General features: G+C 42.3%; 1 protein-coding gene across 2 annotated transcripts in view; it reads left to right on the forward strand.

Annotated features, from left to right (window-relative positions):
• Positions 1-12,579, forward strand: part of TIMM9 (translocase of inner mitochondrial membrane 9) — a 14,726-nt gene continuing 2,147 nt past the window's right edge. The window contains exons 1-4 of one of the 2 annotated variants that reach the window (XM_016186493.2): positions 1-146; positions 4,194-4,282; positions 11,361-11,425; positions 11,665-11,760. In XM_016186493.2, the coding sequence (XP_016041979.1) occupies positions 11,387-11,425; positions 11,665-11,760 (135 nt within the window). In that variant the 5' untranslated portion in view covers positions 1-146; positions 4,194-4,282; positions 11,361-11,386. The remainder of the gene's footprint in view (positions 147-4,193; positions 4,283-11,360; positions 11,426-11,664; positions 11,761-12,579) is intronic. The other variant, XM_016186494.2, reaches the window with a different exon arrangement.

Here is a 12,579-nt window from a genome sequence, read left to right on the forward strand (position 1 = left end):
TCGGAAGGCTATTTGCTATCGCTGCCCCACGTGCTCTCGGTGCAGCCCGCCGGGATCACAACCCTCACTCAGCCCATATAGGCTGCACTCCGCGCCTGGGGCCCCATCGCGGTGCTGGTGTTGGTGTTGGTTGCGAGAGCTTGTGCGTAAGTGTCATCTCCATCTCTCTTCTCCTCGCTGGGTTCCCGGCCCTGGGCGGCGGGCAGCCTATCGCGGAGGTAGTTGGTCTCCGGAGGCCTCCGCTTGCGGAGCGCTGCGGTGCGGGTGGGGCTCGAGTCCCCGGGGCTGGGGGGCCTGTGGGCGCGGGCGCCCCCCGAGGCCTGGCCGCGCTGTTCGAGCCGGGGGGTTGGGGGGTTCGGGACTGGAGCTGTGCCCCCCCCCGGCCCCAACCCGAGTTTGGGGGGTCCGGGTCTGGTCCGGCGATGACCTTGAGCAGACCTGCCGGAGCCTCTTGTAACTGAAACCTACAGGCTGAGCCCCAGAACCAACACGACCGGACCTGCTTGTTTACCTAAACGTTGCTCTTTGCGAATTGTTTGGGGGAAAAAAAGTTGTTGTTTTTTTTTTAAATAATCCAAGTGAGCGTGATGTGGTGTCAGAGCTAAATGACGTGCTGTATTTTAAGTCTCGCTACCTCCTTTCATAAAGGGAACCTAGAATGAAAGGCGAGTTTAAGGGCTCCACTCGGGACAACCTTTTTCACTGTCCTCTGCACTGGATGAGTTCCTGCGATCCTTTCTATCTATCCCGTTGGCATTCCCCTTTTCATCATAGATGTTGAGTCGTGCCTGTTCCCCCGTAACTTGTTTTATAATTTAAGTGAATTAAAAGAATGACAGTGTCAAAGCTGACTGGGACTTTGTAGATGATGTAACTCCCTTGTTTTTCTAGGTGAAATTCAGATGTAAAAGAAAAGGCAACCGTTCCGCTTTTGTCTCCAAGATGAGAGTGTAGGCATTCGTTAAAATTTAATTTACTGGGAGCGCAGCGAGTTAAGCGCAGGTGGTGCAAAGCGCAAGGACCGGCTTAAGGATCCTGGTTGGAGCCCTGGGGAGTCGCTTCACAGGTGGTGAAGCAGGTGTGCAGGTGTCTATCTTTCTCTCCTCCTTTCTGTCTTCCCCTCCTCTCTCCATTTCTCTCTGTCCTATCCAACAACAATGACATCAATAATAAAAGAAGGGCAACAAAAGGAATAAATAAATATTTAAAAATTTACATTACTGACTTGGCTTTGCCTCTCACAGCCCTTCTAATACCAGAGCAGGGTTCGGGGATGGAACTCGGTATTGGACAGGCCATGGGTTCAGTTCCCAGCACTACCAGCACCCAAAGAAAAAGATCAAACCTGGGGTCAAAATACCAGCACTCCAGTCCCCTACCCACTCCAGTGCTTTTTCAACCTTGAAGCGAACAGCCTTTCAACTTGAATGCCACTTTCAGTAATCACACAGGAAATATTTTTTTGCTGTGATTAATAAGAGGGTTGTCAGTTAATACAATTTACTAAGTCTGTTGCAAGTAACGAAAAGCAAAAAGGCATAAATCTTAGTGCAAAATGTCAATCAACTAAGTCCAGATCAATTTAGGTAATGGGCCTGTCAGCTAAAAGAACAAATAATACATGGTTTATAAGATTTTTTTCCCCTTTTATTTCTTTTGTATTTGTATTTACTTGCTTTCTAGTTCCAATTCAAATACAATAATAGGTCCACTTAAAAAGAAGATATATTTATTTTTGAGAGAGAACACTATTGACCATGGGGAGGGGAGAGACTGAACCTATGGCCTCTGGAGCTCAAGTATGTAAGTTTCGTGCTCTGATACTAACTTTATTGTTGAACCATTTTCAAGTTGTAAGCATCGTGACCCTAATTCCATCAATATGTATCTCCTTTAGAGCAGAGCCACAGTAGGAATACATTTAAGAAAATAACATTCTGTCCCCCAGATAGAAAAATTCTTTCCCCAGAAATTTCAGTTCCAAATCCAATTTCAGTTCCAGATCCAATTTTTAGTTGTCATGATTCCTTAAATTCTAAATCTAGAATAGTCCTCTAGCCTTTAAAGCTAAGTTTTGAAAATACCATTTTTAGGTGAGAGGGGAGAACATAATGGTTATGCAAAGACTTTCATGCCTGGGGCTCCCAGCTTCAATCCTCCCCACCATAAACCAAAGCTGAGCAGTGCTCTGGTAAGAAAATAAAAAGTATCCTTTTTATAAATTCCACAGTGTGGGCTTTCTAGTTATTTAAGATTTTATTTATTAATGAGAAAGATAGGAGAAGAGAGAGAACGAGACATCACTCTGGTACATGTGCTGCTGGGGATTGAACTCAGGACCTCAAGGTTTTATCCAATGTTTCATCCACTGTGCCACCTCCCGGACCACAGAAGGATGGTTTTGTTTTGTTTTCCTAAAGATTTTATTTATTTATTTATTTATGAGAAAGATAGGAGGAGAGAGGGAACAAATCAGACATCACTCTGGCACATGTGCTGCCAGGGATTGAACTCAGGTGCTCCTGCTTGAGAGCCCCATACTTTATACACAACTTCCCGGACCACTCTTTTAGTTTGTCTTTCATTTGATAAGGTAGAGAGAAACTGAGAGGGGGACTGGAAGGGGAGAGAAAGAGACACCTGCAGACTTGCTTCCCCCTGTAGGTGGGGAGCCAGCACTTGAACCCAGGTCCTTGAACATGGTAAATGTGTGTGCTCAACCTTGTGCACCATTGGTGATGTGGTTTTTCTTGTATTACTGACCTAGGTTTAGTCATTTGGATATGTTGCTTGCTAACATTTTCCAGTGTAAAGGGATAATTAACTTGTGGAAATGCTTTGAGATCCTGGACAGATTGTTACACAACAACCTTCACCTGTTGGATAATTCACCTGTTGGTTTTATTATCCAGTCATAATACTTGCCTCAGTCACAAGCTTACCAGTTACCAATACTAATGTAGGGAACAGGAGCAATTATGATAGTGACCAAGGACATCAAAAAAACCTCTTTCTGTAAGGAAAGTTTGAACAAGGGGAGTCGGGCCATAGCGCAGCAAGTTAAGTGCACGCACGTGGCGCGAAGTGCAAGGACCAATATAAGGATCCGGGTTGGAGCCCCTGGCTCCCCACCTGCAGGGGAGCCTGGGGAGCCGCTTCACAGGCGGTGAAACAGGTCTACAGGTGTCTTCCCCTCCCCTCCATTTCTCTCTGTCTTATCTAACAACGACGACATCAATAACAATAATAGCTACGACAACTATTGAACAAAAAAACAAGGACAACAAAAGGGAAAATAAATAAATTTTAAAACTTTTTTTTTAAATTTTGAACAGAACTAGAAATTTGGCTTCAAACTTGGTGACTACCAATCAGCATCTGATTCTTAAAACATGGAAGTTCTAGGAGTCCGGCGGTAGCGCAACGGGTTAAGCCCAGGTGGTGCAAAGCGCAAGGAGGCATAAGGATACCGGTTTGGGCCCCCGGCTCCATACCTACAGGGGAGTCGCTTCACTAGCGGTGAAACGGGTCTGTAGATGTCTATCTTTCTCTCCCCCTCTGTCTTCCCCCTCTTCTTTCCATTTCTCTGTCCTATCCAACAACAACAATAATAACTACAACAATAAAAAAGAACAAAAGGGAATAAATATTTTTTAAAATGGAAATTTTTTCTTTTACATTCAGAATTATGTGGGAATTGCTTGTCCTTGTTTTTCCAGGTTGTTGGATATTAAGTATTTTTTTTAATATTTCCTTTTGTTGCTCGTTTTATTGTTGTGGTTATTATTGTTGTTGATAATTGAGGTCGTAGTTGTTGGACAGGACAAAGAGAAATGGGGGGGAAGACACCTGCAAACCTGCTTCACCACCTGTGAAGCGACCCCCCTGCAGGTGGGGATCCTGGGGCTCAAATCAGGATTCTTATGCCCGTGCTTGCACTTCACACCACCGTGCGCTTAACCTGCTGTGCTACCGCCCAACTCCCAGATATTATTTTCAAATACAGATAATGCACATGCTGAAAAATGTAACCTTGCAATAGATTGAAAGAAATTCTTTTTGACTTACTGGAAAGGAAGAGATTTAAAAATAATAATAATAACTATTTAACCAACATAGGTGTAGACTTTATCAAACAGACTATTAGGACTTAAAGGGACATGAGTAGTCACTGTAATTTCCTCATTTTTCAGATAAGAAATCAGGCCTCACTGGAGACTTTGAAGCAAAGGTTGGACAACTAATTTTCCAGAACAGAAAGGAAACTCATGCGTCAGAAAAGGTTTGATAAAATTCCCCTTTACTTTTGATTTGTTAAGTCCCCTAGTTTTGTTATAGTTTGTTCAGCACGGAATTAATTTAATATTGATGTAATCATAACAAACATCTAAACCACGAACTGTAGTACTCTTTTATCCCTCCCTTCTCCCTGTGTGTGTCTGTCTGTGTCTCTCTCTCTTTTAAACCAGAGCACTAATCAGCTCTGTTATTTTGTGGTACCAGGGATTGAACCTAGGACTTAAGAGCCTTAGGTGTGAGAGTCGCTTTGCATAACATCATGCTTCTGCACCCCCTATAAAACAGGGCACACTGTTTCTGTAAACCTTATTATCAAGTGTTGAGTATAATTCATAATTATTAAAGACAATAAAGAGTGCTAAAAGATTTGAGATACGACAGCAGCATGTTCTTGCATGCCATACTCTTGAATTTTTTTCCAGAGCATTTAGCAGCTCTAGCTTATGGGGTGAAGGATTGAGCCTGGGACTTTGGAGCCTTAGACATGAGAGTCTTCTTTGCTATCTGCCCCCCACCTTATTAGACATTTTCTAGAACAAAACTTTATTTATTTTGCCAATAGGGTTATCACTGGGGCTCAATACCTGCACCACGAATCTACCCCTCCTGGTGGGCATTTTTTTTCTTCCCTTTTTATATGTGTGTGTGTGTGTGTGTGTGTGTGTGTGTGTGTGTGTGTGTGTGTTTGTTTTTGGAGCCACAGGCATGAGAATCTCTGCATAACCATTATGCTATCTACCCCCAACCTGGAACTTTATTTTTCTAGATTCTCAAATAGTTTATATTACTTGTATGATGAATTTCATTTAAATGAAGAAATATGTATTGTTAAGAACTTTTAAAAAAAATTTATTATCTTTATTTATTTATTGGATAGAGACAGCCAGAAATTGAGAGGAGGGAAGCTAGAGAGGGAGAGAGACAGAAAGACACCTGCAGACCTGCTTCACCACTCGCAAAGCTTTCCCCCTGCAGGTGGGGACCGGGGGCTGGAACCCGGGTCCTTGTGCACTGTAGCATGTGCGCTCAACCAGGTGTGCCACCACCTGGCCCCTGTTAAAGACTATTAAGGACATTCATGCCACCACCATTGGAGCACTGTTTATATGTGTCCTGTCAAAGACTTCCCAGTAACAACTTTTGTATACTCGGGAGGGCAGATAGAACCAGCAGTGTGTTACTTACAGTTTTAAGCTTACAGTGCACAAGGGCCCGGGTTTGAGCCCCCACTCCCCATCTGCAGAGGGAAAGCTTCGCAAATGGTGAAGCAGTGCTGCAGGTGTCTCTATCTCCCCACTCCCCTCTTGATTTCTCTGTCTTCACAAATGAAAAGGGAATAAATAGAAAAAGAACCAGGTTTCAGCAGCTGAAACTATTCAAAAGCCTTGGGGTCTTGTGGAAATTTGCATATTGAGAGCCAGGCGGTGAAGCACCTGGCTAAGCTCACATAGTACTATGTGGAAGGACCAGCGCAAGGACACAGGTTCGAGCCCCCACTTCCCACCTGCAGCAGTGATGCTTCACAAGTGGTGAAGCCAGGTCTTTGGGGGTCTTTTCTTTCTCCCTCTCTAACCACCACCACCCCACACACACACCACCACCACTACCACCACCTGCAGTTTCTCTCTGTCCTATAAAAGATAAAGAAAAAAAAATGGCTGTGAGGAGCCATGGATTCATAGTGCCAGCACTGAGCCCCAACAATAACCCTGGAGACAAGGGAGGGAGGGAGGATGGTTGGGTGGAGAGAGAGAGAAGAACTTGTGTGCTTTCAGTTTCCACAAAATAGTCATATTTAGCACCTGTTTTCACAAAAAAAGGGAAAAAATGTCTTACTAGTTCTTTGATCCTTTCAGGTTGCCAGTAAGAACTCTAGTTTTGAACATTATCTAACATTTTATTGTACTGTGTGTTTGGCTGAGATTAAAAAGATGAACAACTCGACTCATTTTTCTTTGATTTTGAGATAATTGTAGTTTCACCTGGAGCTGTAGAAAGAAAAGAAAAAAAAAATCCCTTGTGCTCCTCACCCAGTTTTCCACAATGCTTAAATCTTACCAAATGAGTGCAGTATCACAGCCAAAAAGATGGTTTTGGGACCTGTTACAATTAGGGGGAGGTTTTAAAGAGGAAGAGAGACATCCGTACCTCTGCTTCACCACTTGAGAGGCTTCCTCCCTGCAAGTGGGGACCAGGGACTTAAAAATTTGGGTCCACGTTCATACAACCAGGTACATCACCAGCCGGTCCCGAGTATATTCTGTATTTCTGATTTTTGCTTCGTTGTTTATGTTTTCATTCTCATTGATTTGTGCTTCGTTCTTCTACATCCTTTGGATTTAGTATGCTCTGTTTCTATATGCTCGAGGTGGAAGTTTAGACTGATTTGAGACTTGCCCTCTTATATTGAATACACTTGATGTAAGCTTTTCCCTTCATGCTGACTTACCTTTTTCAACACAAGTTTTGATACATTGTTCAGTTTGATTCAGCTCCATGACTTTTCCTTCTTGAGACTCCTCTTTAACTCATGGATTATTTAAAAGTGTATTGTTTATTTTCCCAAGATTATCTTTCTGTTACTGGTTTCCATTGTAATCAGAGTATAGACTTTTTTTAATTTGCTTTTAACTAGATTTATGGCCTGTGATTTAGTTCATCTTAGGTGTCCCACGAGTAGTTGGTAACCATGAAATGTGTGCTTTGTGATGTTGGGTTAACTATTCAGTAAATTGTGCCCTGTTGTTGATGTAACCAGGTTTTTCTTTTTATATATATATTTATTTATTTATTCATTTTCCCTTTTTGTTGCCCTTGTTTTTATTGTAGTTATTGACGTCGCCGTTGTTGGATAGGACAGAGAGAAGTGGAGAGAGAAGGGGGAGAGAAAGATAGACACCTGGGAGTTGGGCGGTAGCAGGCAAGTTAAGCGCAGGTGGCCCAAGGACTGGCTAAGGATTCCAGTTCGAGCCCCGGCTCTCCACCTGTAGGGGCGTCGCTTCACAGGCGGTGAAGCAGGTGTGCAGCTGTCTATCTTTCTCTCCCCCTCTGTCTTTCCCTCCTCTCTCAATTTCTCTCTGTCCTATCTAACAACGACGACAATAACAACAACAACAATGAAAAAAATAAACAAGGGCAACAAAAGGGAAAATAAATATTAAAAAATTAAAAAAAAAAAGATAGACACCTGCTTCACTGCCTGTGAAGCTACTCACCTTGCAGGTGGGGAGCCAGGGGATGGAATTGGGGTCCTTACACGCCATCTGCGCTTAACCACTACGCTACCGCCTGACTCTTTTTTACTAGAGCACTGCTCAGTTTAGGCTTATGGTGCAGGGGATTGAACCTGTGACTTTGGAGCCTCAGGCATTAAAGTCTCTTTGTATAACCATTATGCTATCTATCCCTGCCCGATGTTACTAGGTTTTAAGTCTCCTGCAGCTGTGATGCTTCATAAGGATACATACAACTACCCTATCAGTAGTTGAGATGCAGATGTGAAAGTCTTTACGACTTTGGCTATGGATTTGTTTTTTTTGCCAATTGTGTTGCTTGATGTCTTTAGTTAGGCTTATTGTGTCTTACTAGATTTTGTTTTAAGAGGAATTCAGAGGGAAGGCAGGGGTGGTGGGAGACACCTAAAGTACTGCTTCACCACACACTATCATGATGCTCCCTTATTCACTTCCTGCAGGTGGGGTGGGGTTGAACCCAGGTCGTGTTAATACCTGTCCCGGCTGTGTTAATCTTTAGTGTCTCTTTCTGTCTGTTAATGTCTATGATTTGCACATATTTACATCTTCCATCTTTTTGTTTTCAACCTATTTATAGTTTCTTTAAAATACTTTTTAAATGTTATTGTGCATAGAGACAGACAAATTGAGAGGGAGTGGGGAGATAGAAAGGAAAAAGACACCTGCCGTACTGCTTCACCACTTGTGAAGCTTTCCTGGTTCCTTGTACATTATAATGTGTGCACTCAACTAGGTATGCCACTGCCAGGTCCAGTTATAGTTTTGGTTGTTGTTTTTGTTTTTGTTTTATGCCTCCAGGGTTATTGCTGGAGCTCAGTGCCTGAATCGTGGAGGCTATGTTTTTCCCCTTTTATTGTCTTTGTCGTTTTATCGTTGTTATTATTATTGTTGATATTGCTGTCATTGTTGGATAGGACAGAGAGAAATCGAGAGAGGAGGGGAAGACAGAGCAGAGAGGGAGAAAGACAGACATCTGCAGACCTGCTTCACCACTTGTGAAGCAACTCGCCTGTAGATGGGAAGCGGGGGGCTGGAACCAGGATCCTTACTTTGGTCCTTGCGCTTTGCATCATGTGCACTTAACCCGGTGGGGATAGGACATGAGAGAGAGGGACCTACAAGCCTACTTCACCACTCGTGAAGCTTTCCCCCTACAGCTGGGGACCAGGGGCTGGTCCTTACGCATTGTAACATGTGGCCAAACAGACGCACCACCACCTGGCCCGCTTTCATTCTTTATGTAGTATTAGGGAGTGAACTCAAGGCTTCACACAGCTTTTTTCATTTTCTTTTCTTAATATTTATTTATTCCCTTTTGTTGTCCTTGTTTTATTGTTGTAGTTATTATTGTTGTTGGATAGGACAGAGAGAAATGGAGAGAAGAGGGGAAGACAGAGGGGGACAGAAAGATAGACACCTGCAGACCTGCTTCACTACCTGTGAAGCAACTCCCCTGCAGGTAGGGAGCCAGGGGCTTGAACCGGGATCCTTACACCAGTCCTTGTACTTTGCACCACCTGAGCTTAACCTGCTGTGCTACCGCCCGACTCCCTTTTTTCATTTTCTTATGTGGGGGAAAGAGAGGATATTGGGATTGTTTCATGGACAAGCTGATGCTGTAATTTCTCTCTCCCTATCTAAAATAAAAGGAACTTAAACCCTTTTTTGGCAGTAGGCCTGCTGACCACACAGGTCATTTGAAAACGTTTTCATTTGTAAGGATGTTTTTTTTGCTAAATTATGGGTTCCTGGGCCAACTGATAAGAAATCTGCTGTCATCTACTTGTTTTTTCCCTGTAACTGAGATATTTTTTCTCTTTCTCCTTTCAAAATTTTATCTTTGTAGTCCGGGAGGTGGCGCAGTGGTAAATCATTAGATTCTCAAGCATGAGGTCCCAAGTTTAATCCCTGGCAGCACATGTACCAGAGTGATGTCTGGTTCTTTCTCTCTCCTCCTTTCTTTCTCATTAATAAACAAATTCTAAAAAGAAAAAAAAATTTAAAGAAGTTTATCTTTGGGATGATGAGACAGTATAACAGTTATGCAAAAAGACTTTCATGCTTGAGGCTCCAAGGTCCCAAGTTCAGTCCCCAACACCACCATACAGTCCCCAACACCACCATAATCCAGACCTGAGCAGCTCTGATCAATATCTCTCTCACCTTTCCTCCCTATATTTAAATTTTTTTTAAAAATGTTTTTGAGGGTTGGGCGGTGGCGCAGTGGGATAAGCACACATGGCCCAAAGCGCAAGGACCAACGCAAGGATCCTGGTTAGCCCGGCTCCCCACCTGCAGGGGAGTCGATTCACAGGGGGTGAAGCAGGTCTGCAGGTGTCTTTCTCTCCTCCTCTCTGTCTTCCCCTCCTCTCTCCACTTCTCTCTGTCCTAGCCAACAACAATGACATCAATAACAACAACAACAATGATTTAAAAAGGGGGGGGGCAACAAGGGGGAAAAATAGCCTCCAGGAGCAGTGGATTCATGGTGCAGACACCGAGCCCCAGCAATAACCCTGGAGGCAAAAAAAAAAAACAATTTTAATTGTCTTTAGCTTTTTAAAGGTTTGACTGTTATATAGCCTGATGTGGATTTTTTTGTGTGTGCTTTTTAGAAATCCATTTGGCTTCTTGAATCTATTTACATTTATGTCTGGCTGAACCGGGAAGTTTCAGCTGTTCTTTCACTTGGTGCTTTTACAGACTTGCCTACTTAGTTCCTCCTAGGACTCTAGTGACACAAGTGTTACATCTTCTGTTATACCTCTTCCTTCGGCTTCCATGTTCTATTCTTTTCTTTCTTTCCTTTTTTTTTTTAATATTTCATTTATTTTATTTTTGAGAGAAATGCAGAGAGAGAAAGACACAAACACCAGAGCACTGCACAGCTCTGGCTTATTGTGGGGGGGGGGAGGGTTTGAACCTGGGACTTGTGGAGTCTCAGGCATGCGAGTCTCTTTGCATGACCATTATGCTATATCCCCCCCATCCCTGCCCCTGTCCTTTTTTCTTCACTGTACTTAATGTTATAGGGGTGTGTGTTTTGTTTTGTTTTTAGATTTATGTAGATTTTATGCTTGCAAGGCTTCCCCCTGCAGGTAGGGACCAGGCTTTAAAAAGAAAGATTTGGGGCCAGATTTCAAGCCTGTGGGTCCTTTTCTTTTTTACAAGAAAGTGAGAAAGAACCAGAACATCACTTTGGTATGTGTAGTGACAAGAATCAAATTTGAGAGTTGAAGCCAACAATTCCTATACATTTAACTACTGTGCCACTTCCAGGCTGTCAGAGCAAACTTTCTGAAATGAGGAAGGTGAGGTTGTTGTTACCTGAGTTTCACTACTCAGGAACAACTTTTTTCTTTTATTTATTATTTTTTTTAATTATTTGATCACGAGAGCCAAAAATTGAGAGGAAGGAGTAAGTAGCAAGGGAGAAAGATACCTGCAGCACTGCTTCACCACTTGTGAAGCTTTCCCCATTGTAGTGGGGACCTGGCTCAAACCTAGGTTATACATATGACAAGCAGGCACACTATCCAGGTGAGCTATTTTGCTGACCCTAAAACTGGAAATGTAGAGAGATCCTTTGGTTCCATAGCTAGCATTTAAAATTTAATTTAAAACTTTAATTCTTTGTTCTTATAAATGATCTGGGATCTTCAGGGAGTAGTATATAATTACATATAATAATTTTAGGTAAATTTTGTTTCAGTTCTGTTCCATATGATTACCTGTTTGGCCAGTGTAATATATATATGTTTGTATGTAAATTTGTTTACAGACTGACAAACTTTTTTTTCCCATTAGGTGACTAAGAAACATACCAAAGAAATATGGCTGCACAAATGCCAGAAACTGATCAAATAAAACAGGTACGGTGTTAGTTGTTATAAGAGAAGGGGAGTGGGCTGAGAGAACCAGAGCATCACTTTAGCTAGCATTTGCATTTCTGGGATCACATTTGAGCCCTCCTGTCTGAAATTTAATGCCATATCTACTGTGCCACCTCCTGGACCACCATTGCTGTATTTTATTGATCAAATTATATCCACTTTGTTTTAAAAATATATTGAATTTTTTTCTTAAAAATTTGTTTTTTTCTGATTTGTAGTTTAAAGAATTTCTTGGAACCTACAATAAACTTACAGAAACATGCTTTTTAGACTGTGTTAAAGACTTCACAACAAGAGAAGTTAAACCTGAAGAGGTATGAAAACTTTTGCTCACTAGAAATTCTCAAGGTTATCATTACATTGTAAACAATAAATATTTATTTGTTTCAGGGTAGAGAGAAATTGAAGGAGACAGACACCTACAGCCCTATTTTACCACTTGAATCTTTCCCCCTGCAGGAGCTTGAAACTCTGGTCCTTGCGCATTGTAATGTACGCACTTAACCAGGTGCACCGTCGCCTGGCCCACATTATAAACAATATAAATCAGATTCCATAAGCATTTCACTTATTCTAGTTATGGTTAAAACTTGAGCTGGCAGGTCTGGGAAATAGCTCACTGCTTTGCTAGATACATAATCCAGGCTCTAGCCTCAAAGGAAGCTTCCATGCTATGGTCTCTTTCACCCTCTGCCTCTTTGCCTCTCTTTAAAAAAAAAAAAAATAAGCTTTTCTATCTAATTGATCAAAGGAACCAAAGAAGACAAGAACATTGAGTTTAACAATGCCAACTTTATGCTGACTTTTTTTTTTTAATTGCTGAGCAAGAGCCTCAGTCATGGCTATTTTAGAGACAATGCTTATAGCTTGCTAAGTTACTGTTCTGTTGCTAAGAGTATAGCTCTCAAGCAAGATTATCTGGCTACAGAAAATTGGCAGAATTTGTCTATTTGACCCTAAAAATTCAGGTTCCTTTGGGGAAAAGAACCCAGGTTGAACTCTCACCCTCCATCTACAGGGGAGAAGCTTGTGTCTCTCTCTGTCTTTCCCTTTTCTCCCCCCTCCCTCCAGTTTCTCTGGCCTCTCTAATAAAAACAAGATGGGGATGGGGTGGGGGGGGGATAAGATGGCTG

Source organism: Erinaceus europaeus, chromosome 16 (genome assembly GCF_950295315.1).
Source record: "Erinaceus europaeus chromosome 16, mEriEur2.1, whole genome shotgun sequence".
Lineage (NCBI taxonomy): Eukaryota > Metazoa > Chordata > Mammalia > Eulipotyphla > Erinaceidae > Erinaceus > Erinaceus europaeus.